Source organism: Pyxicephalus adspersus, chromosome 9 (assembly GCF_032062135.1).
Source record: "Pyxicephalus adspersus chromosome 9, UCB_Pads_2.0, whole genome shotgun sequence".
In the NCBI taxonomy this organism is placed as follows: Eukaryota; Metazoa; Chordata; class Amphibia; order Anura; family Pyxicephalidae; genus Pyxicephalus; species Pyxicephalus adspersus.
In genome coordinates, this window is record NC_092866.1 from 27,163,377 (window position 1) to 27,186,280 (window position 22,904).

A 22,904-nucleotide genomic window follows, 5' to 3' on the forward strand; every position below is an offset into this window, starting at 1 on the left:
TTAATTTACCAGTATGGGGATAAATGTGGCCGATTGTTAGCACGGGGCTTACACCCTCGCACTTCTACTACTTATATCCCGTCTATCCGGACTGCTAATGGCGGCTTGACATCCATCCCTAAGGGGATCTTGCAAATTTTTAAGAATTATTATGCCGATCTCTATCAAATCCCTCCTACCCATGCAAGTCCATCCTCTTTACAAGATTATATAACCAAAACAGCCCTTCCAACGTTAGACTCTGAGGTGATATCGCAACTGGAGACCCCGTTCTCTGAGGAGGAGGTCTCTGCCGCTTTACGTACTACACCGGCGGGGAAAAGTCCTGGCCCTGACAGCTTTACTCCGCGGTTTTATAAACTTCATTCTCTTCATCTTGTTCCCTTCATGACTAGGGTGTTTTCTTCTATATCTGTCGACATGCCATTTCCTCCACAGAGCTTGGAAGCTCATATTACGGCCCTTCCTAAGCCTGGCAAAGACCATACTGTTTGCTCTAATTATAGACCCATATCATTGATCAATGTTGATGCAAACATTTTTTCTAAATTGATTGCCAATAGGTTATCCCCTGATATGCCCTCCTTGATTCATCTGGATCAAACTGGGTTTATCTATGGAAGGGAAGCTAGGGACAATACTATTAAGACTATACTGCTGACCCAACTTGCTAAGTCTAGAGGTACTCCTATGTGCCTGCTGTCCATAGACGCTGAAAAGGCCTTCGACAGGGTTTGTTGGGAGTTTATGTACTCAGAGTTACGCCAGGTAGGCCTGGGCCCCAATATGGTCTCCAGAATTGCTGCATTGTATTCCTCATCCAGGGCCCAGGTACGGGTTAACGGCAACCTCTCTGACTCTTTTCAAATCAAGAATGGTACGAGACAGGGGTGTCCTCTTTCCCCATTGCTTTACGCCCTAGTTATGGAACATTTGGCCGTGGCCCTGCGTAACAATCCGGATGTTAAAGGGATCAAACTAGGCGATACCCATTATAAACTCTCCTTATATGCAGACGATCTTTTACTATATATAACAATCCCCCATGTTACGATACCTTCAGTACTGGAATTCGACGAATTCGGATCACTTAGCAATTTCAAGGTAAACTACTCCAAATCCGAACTTCTAAATGTTACCTTAAACTCGACTCAAATGTCCACTATACACAATAATATGTCCTTTCGGATTTGCCCTACTGCCATTAAGTATTTAGGTATAATGATACCATCGGACCCTTCTGCTTTGTTCTCATTTAATTATTCCACTGTATATGGTAAAATTCAATCCGACCTTCAGAAATATGACTCCCTGCCTCTTTCCTGGTTTGCTCGCATAAACACTCTAAAAATTGATATTGTCCACAGATTGGTATATATATATTCCAAACGGTTCCCATATTTTTACCAACTGCATATCTGCGTAAAATACATAGGTTGTTATTAAAATTTCTATGGAATAAGAAACGCCCCAGGTTGGCGTTCGGTGTACTGGTTAAACCTAAATGTATAGGAGGTGTGGGGGCCCCTGATATTGTTTCCTACTATAGAGCATCAGTCTTAGTGCGCCTGACAAATTGTCTACGAGACCAGGGCCCATGACACCATTGTTCGATAACCCAGCATTTCCACCGGCATTGGGGGCTACCAAATTTTTATCCTGGTCCGCCTCCGATTACCGTCACCTAAAGGATATAGTTCATAATGGGTTGGTTCCCCCTTTATCCTCCCTAGATATTCCATACAGAAGTAAGCTACTATCCTGGCTTTCATACAAGCAATTAACATCTTTTGTGGCTTCTTTTACTGATCCATCCTTACTACACAGAAATTTGATGGAATTCGAGCAATTAGTTAGCTCACCCTCTCGCCCTCCCCATGTTGTCTCAAGGCTATATGAACTACTCATACAAACTTCTGAGGCTATAGCCCCTACATACACCAGATACTGGGAGAGGGATTTGGCCAGTCTCATAACAGGAGACGACTGGGAAACTTCATTTACCCTCACACACAAGATGGCTCTGACTTGTAAGGCCCAGGAGGTTAACTATAAAATCTTGTCTAGGTGGTATTGTTGTCCAGTGGATATGCATAGAATCTCTCCCACAAACTCGGACCGCTGTTGGCGATGTTTGTCGCATAGGGGGACAATGCTTCATATATGGTGGGAATGCTCGAAGGTATATCGTTTCTGGGATCTGATTATTCAGATATTTAATGAATGCTCCGGCTCTACAGTGCCCACTACCCCTAACGTGGCTCTTTTATCCATGATACCGGGCTCGCTTAAAAGTATCAAAAGATCTGCCCTACGGCATTTTCTTGCCGCGGCTCGGGTCCTTATCCCGAGATTATGGAGGCAGTCTGCTGCTCCTTCTATAACTGACTGGGTATCCGAACTTGAGAAAATCCGTTATATGGAAATGCTAGTGGCAGAAGATGAGGATAGGATGGACCAATTTACAATAGTTTGGTCTACTTGGGATTGGTTTAAAGAATCTCCCCGATTCCAAATGTATTTATCTTAATGCTCTCGTATATTTATTTGTTTGAGCGCTATTTCTGTATTTGGGTATTAAGGGCTTTCTTATATTTTCTCCAACCTTGGGTGGTGCACATCCTCTTTCCCCCTCCCCTTCCCAACCCCCTTCCTTGGGCTGCAATGTTCTTTTTCTTTTTGTTTGTGGTTTTATTCTTTTTGTTAAAAGATGTTTACACAAGTATATAGCGATACATGCGGCTTAAGATTGTTATCGTATTACTTATGTTATATACCTCTATGAGTATTTTCATTAACTTATGTATATTTGTATTGCTCTGTTTTATTTTGTTTCATAAAGGCTTTGACAGATTATTGCTACGTATCAGAGTATATGCTATATTTAAGATGTGTATTTTTTTTGTTCATACGAAGCCAAGGCCGTTATGGGTTAATAAGATTCCTGTGTTTTATGTTTGAATTTTTAAATGTATGTTTGTTATCTTTCTTTGAAAACTCAACAAAACTGATTGACACAAAATAGACTATTTATATATTTATACAGGGCGATCATATCCCCCCTAAATGTTTCTTCTCAAGGATGAATAGATACAGTTCAGCTAATCTCTCCTCATAGCTGAGCCCTCTATTTCTTGTATTAGTTTAGTTGCCCTTCTCTGCACTCTCTCCAATTCCACAATATCTTTTTTGTGAAGTTGTGCCCAAAACTGGACTGTATATCCCAGATGCGGTCTGACCAATGCTTTGTACAGGGGCAGGATTATGTCTTGATCTCTGCAGTCTATTCTTCTTTTAATACAAGAAAGTACTTATAGTTTCTATCAGGAATATAATCTTAGTAAATTTGGTCACATACGTATGTCGATACCCTATGCGTTTCGCCCGGCTTGGGCTTCTTCAGGGGTGACTTTACGTTTTAGGGCAGTTGCATGGCGATTAATTGCCAGTGTCTAGGTTCATAATAAATATAAAAATAAAACATATGTACATATATAAATATATATAAATGTATAACAACATGGTACACATCAAAATAAACTATGGTTGCGTACAAGTAACCTATAGTAATCTTGTGGTTGAAGATAATTTACATTGTCCTATTTACTTTACTTGGTACTTTTAATCTCAAACTCTATATCATTTATAAAGATGTTAAACAGTAAAGTTCCCAAACCTGAACCCTGGGGTACACCACTAAACACCTTAGACCATTTACAGCATGAATCATTAACCACTACTCTTTGGATGCGGCCTTTAAGCCAGTTCTCTATCTATTTGCAGCTTGAATTTTCTGAACCAATAGACCCTAACCTGCATATTAACTGTCTGTGTAGTACTATGTCAAATGCTTTAGCAAAGTCCAAGTATACAATATCAATTGGTATCAGTTGGTATTCCACTGTCTGCCTGTTTACTTATTTTCTCATAAAAGAAGACTAAATTTGTCTGACAACTTCGATCTTTCTTGAATCCATGCTGACTTTTAGCATGCTGAAAATTAGAAACAATGGCTTTGAACTAACTGTGCTCTGAAAAATCCATCAGGTCCTGGTGCTTTATCAACCTTAATTTATTCCAACTGTTTTTTAGTCATAACAATTTTGAGCCATTGTGACTTGTTTAAGGCAGTGAAATTGCTATTAGCAATTTGGACTAATTATCAACCCAAGACAGCCTTTAAGGCAGGGGTCCCAAATTCAAATACAATTAAGGGGACTACATGTTCAGATCTGATCTTTTTGGTATGATTATATTTTTAAAAAATTGGGGGGTTGCCCTATTGTCTTTTGCAATCTGTCATTCTTTTATAGTTTTGCACATTTTTTTTCCTTTTTACATTTTTTACGTTAATTAAATTTTGAAATGATTCTTCATTTTTATATTTTTGGAAAGCTCTTTTTTAACAATAGCTGGCCCACATAGGGTTTAATTTTAGCCTCTTAAACTTATTACCCTTTGAAATATATTTTGCAGTGTGTTTGTGTAGAACAGACTTGAAACATTCCATTTCCTTCCCAGTCCAAGTCATGGAGAGCCGCTCTTAATAATAAAAAAAATTGCATTCCTAAAATGTAATGTTTTTATCTTTCCTGTTTGAAATTAAATCATATTAGGTCACTGCTACCCAAATTTTCTTTTATATGCATGTTTGTTATAAGCTCTGCAATGTTAGAAAAAACTAGGTCCAGCAGAGTATCATTTCCAGTTAGGGCTTCTATAAACTGTTACATAAATTTGTCCTGTATTAAATTTGTAAATGTACACCCTTTTGCTGTACTTGTAGTTCCATTACCCCAATCAATAGCCATGATTTATTAAAGCTGTCCAAAGCTGGAGAGAATACACTTTAATCATTAAAGCTGGGTGATCCAGCAAAACCTGGATTGGATTTCCTAAAAATAATTTGCTTTTTGTTAGCAAATGTGTTCAATCCTGAACCAGATCCATTCCAGGTTTGCTGGATCACCCAGCTTCACTGATGAAAGTATAACCTCTCCAGCCATGGAGAGCTATAATAAATCAGGGCCAATGTAAAATCAACCATCACTACCACTGTCCCAGCCTTTGCAACCCTTTAGATCCATGCAAGTAGTTGATTCTTTATTTCTTCCTAGGTACTGGAGGGGTTATAGCAGATTCCAATAATTATCTGTGTATTATGCATCTCTTTATGCAACTTCACCTATATTGTCTCAACTTCATCACATGCTCCATCAACAATTTTTTCTTTCACATTCACTTTCAGATCACCTCTCACATACAGACAAACACAATCACCTTTTTTAGTCTCCCCTTATGAGAGTATGAGAGCATAACCAGGAATATTGACAGTCCAGTCATGTAAAGATCAAAGCCAGGATTCAGCTATACCAACCAAGTCATAATGCTCTTCATTCATTACGGCTTCAAACTGCTTTATTTTGTTTGGCAGACTTCAAGCGTTGAACAGGCTCCTTAAACCATTGCTGCATTTACCAGCACTGTTTTCCAAATACTTTTATTTTTCAATACAATTAGCACTGTGCCCTCCAAAAATTGTATGTAACATGGAAAACTCTTTTTATTTATTCATAACCTTCCTTCCAACTATCCCCACTCTTCAGTGTTGACTAGCCCCTGTCTGACCTTTCTGCCATCTTATTTGACTGTGCAATCCCCTCTGTCCTAGATTAAATATCCCTTCATGATTCCCATAAATCTTTCCCCTAGCACAGCAGACTCCCTTCTATTTACAGTAGGTGCAAACTATTTCTGGCATATAGGTTGTAAGAACCCAAAACCTTCCCTTTACCACCAGGACTTAAGCCATGTTTAGCTGTCTAAGCTCCCATTGCCTTTCCTGTGTTGCGCATGTCACTGGCAATATTCCTGAGAATATACCCTTGGAGGTCCTTCCCTTCAACTTGAAGCCCAGTTCTTTAAACTGTTTTTAAGAATCCTCCATCTTCCATATATCTGTCGTTGGTTCCAACATTGACCAAGGCAGCTGGGTTATGCCCAGCCCCTCCATGTAATTTGTCCACTCAGTCCACCACATGCCAAACCCTGGCACCACGGATATAGCAAAGAGTTAGGGGAGTTAGGAGCATATATATTAAAAAGAGACAGCTCCTTATTTGGGAACTTAAAACCAGCTTTTGATATTCTTCCCAGTTGGTCACTGGAAGAAGACACAACCTCACAATTAAGGTTCTTGTTCAATAGTATGAGTACCCCAGCTTTTCTACCAACTGCAGGAGAGCCTATACCCTTGCCTTCCCACAGCTTTTTCATTCTATGAAAGTCCTCCACATGTAAATGGGTCTGCCCTGAGATGTTTTAATTGTTTAAGAACTGACATCCACTTATTTGGGGACCTAAGGCCCTTCACATTCCAGTTTATTATGCGTACCATAACATCCAAGTAAAATTGGCTAACAACCTTAGTACACTCAATAAATCATTATTTTATACATGCATACCATCCTGAACATCCCATACATATATGCAGGAGTCCAGGCACCAACTTCTGGAGGCTTGCCATGTCGAAAATGCTCTCAGGGGATCTGAGAATCAGGACCAAGGTGGTTCATCACCATGAATAGTAGTATGACAAGTAGCCATTGTAGCAAAAAATTTATGTCCAAGATCGGAAAGAAAGGGAAAAATAGGGTAGTAGGTAATACAACAAAGAACCAAGTATACATTAACGTTAGTAAACTTCCTTTTTTCCTCAAGTAAATAAAAAAAAAAAAGAAACCGGCGATTGGTATCTGCTGAGTATGACGTTACTTCATGCCTTACAAGGAAATATAAAACGATAAGTCCTGAATTTTTGCTGAAACATATTTAGAGAAGGAAAAAAAATAATATCCCTCCACTGTTTTTCATCCTTGATTTATCCCTGAGTGCTTTAGTTTGTGTACGAGGTGCTTTGGGTACTCGGCTGGCCTTTTTGGACGAACCAACGGATGTCACAGATACATGGGATTCCAGGGCTTTATGCCGGTCGTCTGGGGTACTTGTCGAGCCCTCAGGAAGTCCTTCCTGCGTCAGTCCTGGAGGGGCAAGACAATTTTGTATAATAGCCTTTGCTTCTCAATGATCAGTAAATAAATAATTGGTTCCTTGGAGGTTGGTAATATGTAGAGTAGCTGGATATGCCAGGCGGAACCGTATTTGTTTGCGGTAGAGGGCAGAGCACAGCACTTTTCTCTTCCGAGAGACTTCCACTGAATATTCTGCAAAAATCAGGAGATTCACCCCCTCTAGTGGCAATTCACGCTTGTTCCTATAGGCTTGTAATATACCTAATCTATGTGTATAGTCTCGGTACCTTATGATAATAGGCCGGGGATTTTTGTTATCCTTACGTTGCGGCCCTAATCGATGAGCTCTATTCACCGGGCACTGACTCGGTGGGGATTTCTCTGGGGGTTCCTCCACCAGCATTTGAATTTGCATGTGCTTGTTAGGTAGTAGCGTTGGCCATCTTGGATGGCATGGCACAGTTCTTTTCCTGTACGTTTTTTTCTGTGAACGAACAATCAGGCAGTCCAAAAAGCGATCCATCCAGAGATAAAGCAGAGATGAGGGCACTGTGACAGTAATTCAGGCATGAAGTAGGTGATGCGCAAAAAAAAAAAATCCCGGGTGGATGAGAGCCTCTTCTAGCTGCTGCTTTTCCATGAGGTGCCGGAACCGAAAATCAAAGTGGTACTTTTAATCCAAAACTCATTATTATTTATAAATATGTTAAATAGTATTGGTCCCAACACTAAACCCTGGGGTACACCACTAAAAACTTAGACCCTTCGGAGTATGAATCATTAATTACTACTCTCTGGATGTGGTCTTTGTGCAAGTTTCCCATTCATTTACAGATTTGAATTTTCTAAACCCTTTACACCCAAACTTGCACATTAACCGTCTGTGGAGTTATGTGTCAAATGCTTTTGCAATGTCCACGTATACACTATCACTGCTACTCCACTGTCTGTTTACTTATTTTCCCCCCAAAAAAGAGAGTAAACTTGTTTGACAACTTTGGTCTTTCTTGAATCCATGGTGACTATTACTATATACTATATTACTATATACTATTATTTTCCAGCAGAAACTCTTTATGATTCTTTCTCAAACTTTCTAGTATCTTTCCAACTATAGAAGTTAATCTTGCAGGTCTATAGCCAATATGAACAAACATAGAGAAGGAAAAGTTGGGGTTTGTTGGCAAAAAAAGCTTATATCGTATTGAATAATTGCTATTAGAAGCAATTCCTTAAATACATACAAATCATATATGGTCTTGACACATCCAGACCGCTCTAACTAGACAGGTTTATTCCCGGACTATACCATGGTAATGGTAAACATGGTTAATTACCACGTTTACCATTACCATATTAAAAGTCAGGAAATAAACATATACATGCTCAGATCTGATTTTTATGCAATAGATATATTTAAACATTTAAAGGGGTTTGCCTTACTTTTGCAATCTGTCTTTTTGAATGTTTGCAAATTTTACATCTTTTGTTATATTCTTTATATCTTTCAAAGGATTGTGATCATTCACTTTTATATTTTTGTAAAAAACAACTTGTAATCTAACTGATATTCATTTGTTTTTTGCCGAAACATTTTGGTATATGATAATGCAAAAATCTGGGGGTATATATAATATTGTGATATGGAGAGGGCTTTACCCAGCAGTAGGCACATAAAACAGCTTGTAAACTGTGTAAGTGTCCTTATTTGATCCAAAAACAATAAAGCAGAAAGAGAGTGCAGAGTCCTCTGAGTTTACAGTTTTCAGTGGGAATTCCACAGTCCCAAAATTTCTCATCCAAAGAGACACAGCTTCTCAGTAGAGCTCCCATACAGGTTTGCCCGCAGCCTACCTGCTGCCATTACACTCCACCAACCAAATAGCACATTTACACACATTTTAGAAAAGTTTTCAGTTGAGACAGACGTTTTGAGGACAAAAAAAGAAAAGAAAAAAAATCACATGGTTAGTAGGTCTTAAAATTAGGTAAATACAACCTCAGATGCACAATACATGACACATTACACCATGTCATTGTGTATTGAACAAAGACTAAGTCAAAATGCAGAGCCAACCGTACTACTTGGAATTAAAGTGGTGGAATCTTTATGTTGGAAGAATTAGAATCCTTTGAAATTAAAAATTAAGTAGCAGCCAGGTGCTGTAAATCAAGTGTTACCACTTCTATGAAAGCAGATGTTTTGTCAGTTTTACTGGTCTGGAGCAATTTAGGTGTGTGCTATGTGGAATCCCACACCAATATGGGAAGACAACTTCATACAAACTTCATGCAGATATTGTCCTGACCAAATTTCAGACTGGTTCTGCAAAGACAAGAGTGCTAGCAACTTGAGTCACTATGCTGAGTCCTGTGTTTGCAACTTTTTTCTCCAGTTCAGCGAATCTGTCTGGTAGACTATGATTTAAAAAATGCTTGTTTCCTGGCTCCTATGTGTACCCTTTTGCTTTAATGTTTTTTGTCCCTTAGTTGCAACAAGTGTGCAAATGAGGATTTTAGACATGTTTCTAGTCACAGACTTAAAAACCTCATCTGGAAACATTAGCTTGGCTTGTGATACTTTACCTGTGAAAAGGGTGAAAGGGGATGTTAAACAAACTGAAGACATGTGATTTTAATTTGCTGCCCTCTTAAATTGTTTAAAAAATACAACAATAGATGTATTTATTTACATTCATTTTTTTGGCATTTGTTTAATACTGTTTCTAATGTTAGCAGAGATGGTCAAATTTTTTGCCCTAGGTTCAAAATGAGCCAGTGTAGTTAACTGGAGCATAAACCCCTTTTTCCAGTAGATACCTCAATGTATATTCAGATCACATAACATAAGATTAGATATTGCAGAAAATATGTTTTGGTCTTTGGTTATGATCCTAAATAATTTCCAAGCATAAAATATGTATTTTAACTAAGTGTTTGGTCTATTTTGCAAGTTTTTCTGGGGCAAATGCAAACCAGACTAGGCAACCGGATAGACAAATTGCATCTTCAAAAGGGGCAGCCCCATGTGTCTCTTAGGATACTCTTACTTTAAACCTTCCTTGATATTAAAAAACAGGCACATTTTGTTCTGAAAACCTGGTTTTAAAAATGTTATTTGACATGAACATTTATTTGTTTTAGGGAACAAGGCCTATTCCACCATGTCACTGTCTGTACAACCTGCAAGGATCAACACTGCTTTAGTCACTAGAAGTCAGTCATTTACTGGAGTCAACTCAAATTACAAAAATACAAAGTAAGTTCATTTTTGGCTGTCCTTTGTAAGAAGTTGCAAGTAAGCCTAGTAAAGAGTTCAGCACATTTATCTGTACAACAAAAAAGTAAGAATAAACTAGCCTGAGGCAAAAGTCTACAAGTTGCTTAACCAACAGAGAGGGGAGTCAAAATAAAGTAGGGAGTTCATGTGGCAACAATTTCAGTTAAAAACATAGATTCATTTATGAGAACACTTCATTAAAAATAAGCAAATTACAAAGTGAACATACACATAGGCCCTGATTTATTAAAGTTCTCTAAGGCTGGAGAAAATACACTTTCATCAGTGAAGCTGGGTAATCCAGAAAACCTGGAATGGATTTCCTAAAAGTCATTAGCTATTTGTTAGCAAATGTTTTTTAACCTGGACCTGATCCATTTCAGATTTGCTGGATCCCCCCAGCTTCACTAATGAAAGTGTATTCTCTCTAGCCTTGGAGAACATTAATAAATCAGGGCCATAGTTTCAATTATTGTGAAAGCATCCCCACAAGCTCAAAGCCATATACCACTCTTAACTTGTACTAGCATTTAAACTGTAAGTAAAAAAGAGCACATAATCATAATCATATTATAGTATAATTATGTACTCCTTTTTTACTTACATACAGTTAAAAAGCTTGTACAAGTTAAGAATGGTATTCCCCCTGAAGAAGCAGGATCTACCTCCGAAACGTGTCGAGCTTAGTGACAATTCATTTCTTCCGTTAAAACCTATTGCAATTATGCCTTTGAGCTTGTGGGCATGCTTTCAAGATGATTAAAACTATGTTCATTTTGTATTTTTAATAAAGTGTTCTCATTAATGTATTGATGTTATTAACTGAAATTGTTACCACCTGAACTCCCTACTTTATTTTGCCCCCCCCCTTTATTTTGGTTGAGCAAATACTAGCCCTTTGCCCCATGCTAGTTTTTGTTGTCTTTGTTGTCTATGTTGTCTTGAATTTTGGGAGGCAATACAATATGAAATAGATTTATATGGGGATCATCAAGTAGGCACGTTTCTGTGCATTGTAATATTTAGGGATTACTTGCAGAAACTGAGATAATACATAATCATCACCCCATTAGTGAGCTGACATTTTATTTAATGATCATACTACCCAGTGCAGAAACATTATTAGGCTTGCTTTTTCTTCTATAATATAAAATATATTTTGCAAACATAAAAGCAAATGTTTACTTGCCCATGCAGATCTTTGTCAAGACATCTGTTATATTTGTTTTGCCCTTTTTATCTGGGACAGGCTTTATGGCTTTCAAATCCTGGGCCTTTTCTATAAACAACTAGTAAAAAGGAACACAGTTTCTGTTTCTTTTATTTTAGTTGTTTTATTTTTATTTACTGATGCTGTAAAGGGCAGGGAGTGTTTTAAAATAATTAATTGTGTTTGCTAATACTTTAGTTATGTTATTTTTAAATTGTCTACAGCTAACTGAACAACAAAACTGTAGAATGTGGTCTGTTTGGGGTGCCTTATTTTTAAAGAAAGGCCACTAGATCTTTAAAAAAAGGAGAAAGGTTTTTATACATTTTATTATTTACAAGAAGAGAAGATGGTAAAGGGTATATAGGAAATGGATGGGAGATGAAAGGGCTTTAGTTCTATACCTATCACATGGTATTTCTCACTCACACAACCATACAAATCGGGGTTTTTTCATCTCCTTGAACCACACCCCTCTGCAAGTCCACAGCAATTCACGTTGTTGATACATCTTTAGTAAAGTGTTTCTCAAGAGGTCACACAGTTTGTCTTTGTCCTAAGTTGGAGATTGCTGTCACCGGCCCCCTCCAGGAAGACATTGCAGGATAAGCCCTGTGCATGCCTGAGTTTAGGCATGTGCAGAAGGAGCAGCCTGAATTCTCCTAGAATGCATGAGGTAGGTATCTCAGGAGGCTCTGAGCTTCCCATTCAGCCACAGTGGTAAAAGGCAGAAGGGCAGGCATCACATAACTGCTGTAGATTTACAGCTTTACATTTATGGTGAAAATCTCCAGTTCAACCACATTTTAAAGGTGTTCCATTGGATTAAGATCTGCTGACTGTGGAGGTCATTTTGGTATATTGATTACATTGGTCATCAACAATTCTAGCAAAGGTATTTAAACAGTTCTCAATTTGGAACCCTGCGTGAATGGGTAAAAAGCTTTTCTGCTTGGCTCCTGCCCTGCGCCTACTATTTGCCACACACAGCACATTACAGCTGCAGTATGGGTCGCTTCTCTCACCACTGTGAGAAGAATGAGAAATTGGTGTTTTCTTCACGTTTTGGCTCCTAATTTACTGAGACGGAGGAGGCTCCCTTATCTAGGATGGTGCTGACTTCCCTGCTGACTGCTCTCACCTCTCAAGGGCTCGCCAGTTATGCAGTGAATAACATTCACATGGACACAGAAGCCTACCTGAAACAGTTGCACAGAAAGATCTTGATCATGATACAGCCATTGAAATTTTCAGTACTCTCTTGCATGCAACCAAAGATTACACTGTTGAGCTGGATTTTATACACAAAACCCTAAATCCTAAAGACCCCCAATTCTATGTGGTTAAAGAATATATTATGAAGGTAACAAAAACACAGGACTCAGGTTTCAATGTTATGAGAACCTTTTGAGAACCTATTGCAGGACCTTACCAGCCACACTCCATTCCTCACCAAAGTCCCCAAACCAGTTCTTTCTCTCCTACGATAACAGGAAATTTCTTACAGATAGGTATTTCTGTTCCAATTTATGGCATATAAGGATGGGAAATCTGCAGTCCTTTGTCATACCCAGTGACCTACTTGCATGGCTGGACACCTTTTGACTTGTCTCCATCCCAGACTAGCCAGCAGAACCTCCCCTAAATACAAACAACTCTCTGCATCCCAGGGTGACCCAGCATGCAGCTGCCTAATATCCTTTAGAGAATGTTTTTTGTGATATTCGCAGAATAGCACAAACCAGTGCTGGACAGTACCTTTGTTCTTTGCTGGCAGCTCTGCCATCCCAACCATTGCACTGCCTTCTATGTGGGATGACATTGATCCTAACCTTCGCTGTTTAGTTTACCTAAACCTATTGTTTGATGTGTTCTATAGTTTTCATTGTTTTTGGCCCATCTGTTTATGGCCATGATATAGTTTAGTGGGTTTGAAGTATTTAAATTTGTTTACAACTGTTCCTAGTAGCAGGGTGGGTAGTCTCGCCCTACGACCCTCAGATCACCTTATTTTTACTTGTCTGTCACCTGGTCTAGTCCTCCTTTAATGTTTCCCTCTCCTCCCTGTGCCCTCCTGGTCCCTTCATGTCTCTTTACCTCTGCCTAACTTTCCCCTCCCTCTATTCTTTTTGTTACATTCCCTGGGGTTTTTCAGTTTGAATTCTTTGTCATGGAACACATTAGGATAATCATGTTTGATTTCAAATGTTTTGTCATCCAAATCTGACAGTTTATTGAATGTTCTGCAATTTTTTAACATTTTTTTATTTATTTTATTTTTAAACAATGGTAAACAATAATGGAAATAACTTAAATCAGCAATGTTGTAAACAGTAGTTTGCTTACATTAAACTTTAAACAAAAAAAAAGGGGGGGGGGGGGTAAATGGAAATAGGAAAGGAAAGCCTAGAGGAGAATAGGGGGGGTATAGGTATAGGCTAGATGATTAGATTAGTGGACCAACATGGAACAAAGTTCGACAGCAAAAAGGGAATTAAGCGTGGAGGCTGTCAAAGGAAAGAAGTTTAATTAAAACCATCTAGGATAGCACATACAGCTTCAGAGTCTTGGTATTGGTATTGTAAGCAGTAGCACCAGGTATTGCTGAACTTCTCCTCTGTATTGTAAATAGTGGATGGTAGATCTTCCAAGAACATTTTCTCGTTGATCTTTCGAAACCGATGTCCAATGTAAGGCGGAGTTAGTTGCCTCCAAAGTAGAGGCACGCATGCTCTGGCTGCATTAACCATATGTTTTAGAACCGAGTTACAATATGCTTTCTGAGATCTGTCATTGAGATGGAGAAAGAAGAACGCTGGGTCATCTGGTATTGGTAGGTCTGTGAACTTCTGCATAATGTCTCTAACCTTAACCCAAAATGGTCTTAGTTTAGCACATGACCAGAATATATGTAAACGTGTTCCCCTATCTGCATAACATCTTCAACAACTATCTAAGATATTAGGAAAATTCTGATGTAAGCCCTTGGTACCCTATACTACCTTAGTATTTTGTAACCTAATTCTTGAAATTTTTGGGCCAATGATGTTAATTGTGTGTGTTGAGATTCTGAGAATCTCAACACTGGGCCCCTTTCCCATGATCTCAAATAGACCGGTAAGAAACCCTGAAGAGGGGAGTATAGCAGTCGCACTGATTCTGAGAGCATATGGCGAGCTATGCACTTCTCAATACACAATCTTTCAAAGATTGTCAAGGAGCAAACAAATTGTCGAGCCTGGGGGAGGGACTGCAGGAAATGGGATAGTTGGTTAGCTCTCCAAAGGGATAGCTTAAAGGGTTGGTTTGGATTTGTTAGTTCTTTTAAGGAGGGCCAGCTGTCACATAGAATAAAGTGGTGGGCTCTACTTAGGTTCTGTTTTGCCAGAATATGTTGTCCTGGGTCTTCTATCCCTGGAGGAAAGGACGGGTTACCAATCACATGTAGAAGCGGGGAAGGTGTCGGTGAAAGATTGGAGAATTGTAAATACAGGTTGACAATCGAAAATCTAGCCATCGATAATCTGGTTCTTTCAGTTTTCCGGCATGAATTTTGGATCCCATTTTCAATACAGGAGCTGTAGTACACTGTTTGGCCACTAATGTTTTGATGGCGCTGTTCTGAAGAAACAGCTGTTGGGTCTTGCTTGCTAAACTAAATACACGTTGAGACCTGCTCCCTGGAACTGTGCCAGATGTCCACGGGTGCTGCGAGAGAAAGGGAGGCCTGTGTGTGGAGGTGAGTATAAAAAAAAAAATCTGGAATTTTTGAAAATCTGGCACTTCCCAGGTCCGGAGGTATCCGGATTTTTGATTTTCAACCTGCAGGCAGTGGGGTATTGCTATATAACAGTTCCAGGCCCATCCATTGCTTGTATGGAGAGTGGCGGCAACAGTCCACCACTCTTGTGCTCAGTCGCTTAATATAGTGAGAGGTTTGGCTTTACTAAGCCTCCCTGGCTTTTGCAAAAGAAAAGTAGTCTACGGTTTATCTGTGGATTTTTACCCCCCCCCATAAACAGTATAGAGTTTGCATTCTTAAAGAAAGAGTTAGGTATGGTAAGCGGGAGTGCGTGAAACAGGTATAACAATCTTGGGAGTACATTCATTTTTATGGCACTTATGCGTCCAAACCAAGAGATAAGACTATTGGTCCATCTCTGGATATCTGTTCACTCTTCTGCTTTCTGTACTCCTGCGCCTTTTTTCTTTACTGCTATTTTCTAGTGACATCTCACCCAACCCTGGTCCTCCAACAGCCTCTCTCTACCCTTTTAGCAAAATACTCACTTCTCCTAACGCTATTCCCATTCACCCAACCAATAAGTTCTCTCCCTGTCTCTGGCAGTCTAATAAATGCCAGGTCTGTCTGCAATAAACTAACCTCTATCCACAATCTTTTCTTCTATAGACTACAAATACAAACTAGAATACCTCAACACTGCACTCACTGTCGCCAAGCAAAATTATTTTTCTGCTGTCATGTTCTCTCAAGTTTCCAACCCATGCAACCTCTTCTCAACAATTGACTGCCTCCTAAACACCACACCTGCTCCCCCCACAGCTACCTTCTCTGCTCAAGACAAAGCCACTTACTTGGGAGATAAAATTGTCAAAATCAGACATGATCTCCATGCTTACTGTTCCACTCCAACCATACCCACCCCTTCCACCTGTAAATTATCACCAGCCTCTCTCTGCCAAGTTACCCTAGATGAAGTCTCCTCTCTATCTACCACCTGTCAGCTTGACCCATATCCCTCTGACCTACTCCATACCCACTCCTCCACCCTGGCCCTCGAGCTAACCCTCTGCTTTCAAACATGCCATTATTATCCCTATTCTGAAGAAACCCTCACTAGACCCCTACCTTTTAGCTACCATCATATCTCCCTTTCCCATATGTTTACAAAATTCTTGTGCACCTTGTCAAAAAAAAAAAAAAAAAAATCACTGATTACCTAACACTAACTTTCTCCTTGACCCACTCCAGTCTGGCTTTCAAGCTGCCCTTTTCACAGAAACAGCCCTTACTAAAGTGGCTATAGACCTCTTTAGAGCTAAGTCACAAGTTAGTGAGCTCTAAGTGACATCGCTTTCTCCCAGATCTTTCCTCTTTCCTGCTTTAGACACTTATGATCACTCCCTTCTAATCCAAATCATGTACTCAATTGGTATCAGTAATACTGCTCTCTCTTGGTTTGCTTCCTACTGGTCTGACCGCTCCTTTCAAGTTTCTTTTAATGGTAATTCCTCCTCCCTTACTCCCCCCCCCGTTGATGTTCCCCAAGAGTCATTCCTTGGACCAGTTCTCTTTTTTCTGTACATCTCTTAACTCGATAGTCTCATATCCACTTTCGGTGTACAGTACCATATGTATGCTGATGACACTCAAATCTATCTGTCCACCCCTGACTTGTCTCCCTCAGTCCTGGATAAGTGCCATCAAAAGCTTTCTTTATTCGCAATGGAACTAGACAAGGTTGTCCCTTGTCTCTTATAATTTTTGTTTTATCCCTAGGACCATGGTACCTGCTATACGCTCCCAACAAGACATATCTGGCCTCTTCCTAGGGGCTTCCACCAAAGGTAGCTGCCTACGCATATGACCTAATTTTCTTGATATTCAGTCCCACAATCTCACTTCCCAACCTCCTCCAGGCCTTCCACGAGTATTGGACTCTTTTTAAAACTAATTACTCCAAATTGGCAGCATTAAATATTAGCCTACTGAGTCTCAATTGAATAAATGGGCACTCAGCTTCCCACTGAACCTCTCCTAACTGTTTACACTGTACTTCCCACAGTTGATCCTATGATCCTAATGATCTTCTATTGCAACAGTTTTTGAGTGATAGGCTTTGTATATAGTTTCATGGTTTGGTCGTATCAATGCTGTTAAGATTAATATTTTACCTAGGTTGTTACATCTTCTGCAGGTACACCCAATTCATATTCCCAGCATTTTCTTCAAAGCAATACTCTAAAGCATTTTGCTTCATCTGGAGTCAAAAGGGACATAGACTTGGTAAAACCCTACTGTTCTGTGCAAAAAGTGAAGGTGGCAAAGCTGTACCTAACTTTTCCCTATACTTTTTGGCTCACTCAAGGTGTGTGTTCTGGACTGGTTCAGACATGCTACTGATAAACAATGGGTGGGGATAAAAAAGATATTATTCAACTCCCTTACCTCGCTACCTTGGCTTTCCTCTTTAGCTCAGCCTGCACTACAATCGCACCCCTGGGAACATCACCTGGGCAGCCTACAAGAAACACCTCTTTCAATCAATGTTTTCACCAGCTCCCTCACCATTATTGCTGATACTAGGTAAACCCCACATTTGCTATGGAGATAGCAAATTGAACAGCAGGTAGGGGTAAGGCAGGGCTTTCTGCACTGCCAGATGATTTATTGCAAGGTCCCTTGAAAAGGGTGGAACGGCACGGGAGCCATTCCCCTTCCCTCTCCTTAGAAAGTGTGTACGAAGCGGCTGCAGAGGGGCCATGCTGCAGGGGGGATGCCAGGCTAGATGGAACTGCAGCCGCCTACTGGACCCCCCTGGGAAGCGGGGACTGGTTGGCAGTGCAGCAGTATTCGGACCATAAGAAGCACCCTCATTTTCCCCCATGAGTCTTATAGTCCAAAAACTACGGTAACAAATTTAATAATAAACATGAAGTAAAAAAAAAAAGGGTGCAAAAATACAGAAACCTGTAATATAACTGGACAGTAGCATGTATAATATATATATATATATATATATATATATATATATATAATATAATATAATTATATATATATTATGTAAAAAAATGTCTTTGTATTGGATTCAATACAGCTATTTTGATTCAAATCCAATACAAAATTTTTGAATTTCCTGCCGCGCCTTCCGCACACACCGACACATGCACCGACATCACCGAGGAACGACACTGCACTCACTGGCAAAAGATCGGAGTAAAAGGGTGCTGCCCGAGTAGGAGATCCGACGGGCAGGATGCCGGGAGATGCCGATGGGACAAGGTAAGTGTGTTTTTTTATGTTTTTAGCTACCCCCGATGTGGCTCGGGGGTTACCGCTTTTTGCATGTTTTTTTATTGTATTAATATTTACTTTACATGCAAATTCTGGCTTGATTCTCAAGAAAGCATCAATGCAAATCAGAAATATAGCCCAATTAGGATGGTTGTGGGGGTATGAAATTACAGTTAGCATGCATGCTCTTAAGTAGAATAATCTGAATAGAAAAATGTATATATGTCCTAATTGGTAAAATCAGTATCTATAAGGTCTGTCTGTCTATAACAGAATGGTCTACTTCATTGTTTTATAGTCTTCCAAAGCAATAGTATTAATCTGGAGTAATGTGGTAAAAGACCACTAGATTTCACTTGCCTGGATTGTTTACTTCTGTTGTTTACTTGTAAATGTGAATTACCTGTTATCACAGTGTTCATGTATGGAGAGCACATGAGTGATATATAAGGAGGACTCCTGGAAGTACTGTCAGAATTGGAGCACATAGCCACCTATACAGGAGTGCTTGCTGCAGGTGGACTTTATGGGATTTCCCAGACCAGAGGAGGAAACTAACAGGCAAGTGTGCCAAGTTCTTCCAGGGGGATTATTGATGCCCAGGTCTTCTGTGTTCCTAATAGGTTTGATCACCTTATACCTGACTTCTTAGGGAGTACTTTATGTACAGTGCTGTGTAGATACAGGTCTGTGAAAGTGTGTGCATGTGAAGTGTTACTTTTAGGTGACCCTATTGGTATTAGTATTTAAATACAGCTACCAGTACTCTGAACAGCTGTAGTCCCCATTTGGTCTGGGAGTTAGTTAGAATTAGTTTAGAGCTCCTTAATCAGAATAGCCCATAGGGAGCTAAAGGCTCAGTTGCAGCAGCAGGATAGAGACTCCCTAGGGAATGGGAGTAAATAGACTGACACTGAGTTCTAGTGTCACACTGCTGACTTCTTCAGGGATAAGCTACTCTTCAAGCTGTTCCAGTGCCAGTTGGAGGATCTCCTCATCACAACCATCCTGACTCAAAGGGATTCCAGCTGATGCCACATCTGAGCTAATCTTCAAGGGCCCCTGCAACTGAACTTTGCTACAATCTGTATTAACATTTACTTTATAAACATATTGGTATTTCTATTCTGTGTGTACAGATATTTGTTAATGCTCGTATGGTATGTTTGGTGCAGTAGTTCCCCTGCTCCCAAACATCTCAATTAGATTACTGGTTATTTTCCCAGTAAAGGAATCTCCTTTGCTCTCAGAGGTCCTATCCTGGGTGGAGGCACTGCTAAACCCATTAACAAACCCACTCTTCCATATAGCGAAAGCTTTAGTTCTCCCTGAAACCTACAGGTTTAGCGCCATAGTCTGTTTGGAGTAGGTCATCTCATATGGCTTCCCCTCCAAAACAGAGCTACAGGTCTGTATAGAAAATGAAAATGTATGCAATTATACAGAAAAGTACATAAATTGACTGCTCCAGGGTAAAATTTTCTTTTAACACGAGGTTCCACCTGATGTTGAAAATTAAGGTAAGAGAGTAAAGCGGTTGCAGGATAATGGTATGTGCCCACCTTGAGTATCAGAATTGCCCACCTTGTCCCCTGTGGCAGCAGTGTCCTCCAAATTGAGGCATGCATTTGCCGATCTGTCAAAGGTTTTTGGTTCATTCCCTCTCACCCTCATCAAAGATCAGCACTAACCCTGATTACCGCACATGTCAAAAGTAGTCATCAGGATCGTGGCTTATACCATGTTAATGGAACAGTTCCGAGGACATATTTAGGCCAAGATATGACTCCTGATAGTCTTTCCTAGCATCAAGAAAGTGCTGACCAGAAAAAAATGGTGTCTCCCGAATGCTGGTTGTGTGGAGGAGAGAGAAAAGGGGAGGAGGAGAGGGGGTTGTGTTAAAGAAACATCTAAAAAGTATGATCCCTATGATTGATCATATAGGCAATCATTAGTCCAAGAAAGGGTTCCTGAGAACATCACAATTTTATTGAACTATAGTGATATACTAAAAAGCTTGTATAGGTTGCATCTGCATATGTTATTCTATGTATACCATTTTACATCCTTATCCCATGAAAAATGATACTTTTGAGGAGGGTTAAACACTGTAAAGAGAAGTAATTGGATGTTTTATGGGATTTTGTGCTAGGGTTTCATCAGTATGTTTCTTAGTTGTTACAGAGTTAGAAGAGATAGGGGTACAGTGCAAGATGAGTACAGAAAATGTAGGGTTATTCCCAATCAATTAGAGAAAAGGCTTGAAAATAATGACATTGCTTTGACCTTGAAAAGTATTTGCATTCAAAGATAGAGTCTATTTTGTTTCGTAATAATGCAGAATCAATCTCCTCACACCTAAGATTAGGGTAAACCTCGTTGAGGCCCGTGAAATTAATCATATCAGTGTTAAAATTGTATATAACCCCTACTTGGTAGCTGATGGGGATAGTTATTAGATAATGATGTTCATAGGTCCTTTTCCTGAATGCCCCTTTTTTTTTGTAAAAGCAGCCACATTTGCAAAAGATCATATATATAAAAAATATAGTACAGCAATATATTGATTTTTTTTTAATTTATGTGCAGTACCATGTGGCAAGTAAATGATGGGGCTCTCCCTAATTCATTTACACTGTGGACCATGATGTTGTTGGTGTCATTAGTTAATTATTAACTCTAGGGTATCTATTAACCAATTGTGGTTGCAGGGTGACATATTTGTTCACAATGGGATCATTAGTGAGGATATTCCACTATTTTGATAGATGTGGTGTCCCTTTTAGATGTCTGGTATACTTAATGATCATTCTATTCATGGTTGAATGTTTGTATTTTTTTCCTTTAAAAAGTAAGTCAATTGATGGTTTTGGCCATCTGGTATGTTCTTATCAAAGATTTCTTACTGTAACCATGATTGTGTTGTTTATAGGTAAATTGGCTTGGATCTCAAAATCCTCTTTTCAAGTATTGAATGAAAGAAAGATAGATCTGGTTTTTGATGCTAGCATAGACTGTTAGGTTTCATATCCTGGCTGAAATTTGACCACAAATGGCTGTGTAAGCCACCATGCCCAAGGCAGCTTTCATCTTGCGTAGAAAAAAAAATGTAACCAAGTTTAGTGGTAATCATTAGTGTGGTAGTAAGGTTATGTATTGTGTGAGATTCCTCCCACCTCCTAGATTGTAAGTTCTTCTGGGCAGGGTTATTTCCTCCTTCTGTATCACTGTCTGTACCTGCCCGTCATTTGCATCCCCTATTTAATCTACGGGGCTTCGTAAAATCTTGGCACTAAAAAAATTCCCTAATATTATTTTTAATAATAATGATGTATACATATAAACACAATGTCTTGGATGAAAATCAGACATGTGTACAGTGGCTGTCTGACGTCGCTCATGGACCTGTCCTGGAAGTGAAGGAAGGAGAGTGCAGCAGGATGCCGCTTGCGCGTGAAAGATTGTTTTCAACAAAAAAATGAAGCATATGTATGCAACCTAAGCTTCTGACAGATGGACATATGTGTGTCTTAGTTTTCGGGATGCTGCTGCCACATGGTATAAGGCAGGCAGTTCCTTGCACTCTCTACTTAATTCCATGCATACTACATAGAATGTCAAACTAAACCCTTGACAGGTTTCTGGAACATCCTAATTGGGCTATATTTTGAAATATCTCTCTGTATCGAGATACCTCTTCTGTAGTTACTGATGATGGCATGACCTTTCCAACTTTCTTTGATGCTTGTTTGAAAATCAACTCAGATTTTGCATGTGAAGTAAATGTAATACATATGTAAATTTACATTTTATAGTGACCTTCTATTGTGTATTTGAAACATTCTTGTTTGTTAATATATAGTTATTATATGAAATATAGTCTTCTCCTCCCCCTCCTCCTCTAAAGAAGCACTTTTGTGAAAGGCGTCGGGACCAGGTGCTGTTCCAAGTGTACTTTCTGTTGACCAGAGGAGTGATGGATACCCCAGATGTCAAAATGTTTATGTCTCTCAGAAGAATATCCACTTTAGAAAAGTGTAACAAAAATGCAAAGGACACCAAGGAGTATTGTGACTAGTATAAATCCATGTTTTAGTTGTAACAATAGATATGCAGCAATTATCCTAAACAACAAACTCTTTTCCTTTCTTGCAAGCTGTAAGATGCAACATGCTGGTTCTGCAGCAAAGTCATAATATGCCAGGTGAGACTATATACTTACTCTTAATTTATGTTTATTGGCTTTTCATTGGAGGTGGGTGGAACAGAAAAAAATCTGAGCTGAATCAAATCTAATCAGAATAGTCAAGAATCAACATTAAACCATTAAAAGGATTATTTTTTTGT

At 39.3% G+C, this 22,904-nt stretch overlaps 1 protein-coding gene across 6 annotated transcripts in view; it reads left to right on the forward strand.

The window, feature by feature from the left end:
• The window catches only part of RIPOR1 (RHO family interacting cell polarization regulator 1), a 299,897-nt gene that overhangs the window by 41,551 nt on the left and 235,442 nt on the right, over positions 1–22,904 (forward strand). For 3 of the 6 annotated variants that reach the window (XM_072422972.1, XM_072422974.1, XM_072422973.1), the window contains exon 2: positions 10,176–10,290. The exons of 1 other annotated variant lie outside the window; for it this stretch is intronic. In XM_072422972.1, the coding sequence (XP_072279073.1) occupies positions 10,176–10,290 (115 nt within the window). Of the gene's footprint in view, positions 1–10,175; positions 10,291–22,713; positions 22,762–22,904 lie in introns of those variants that run through there. 2 more of the 6 variants (XM_072422977.1, XM_072422975.1) reach the window with 1 other exon arrangement.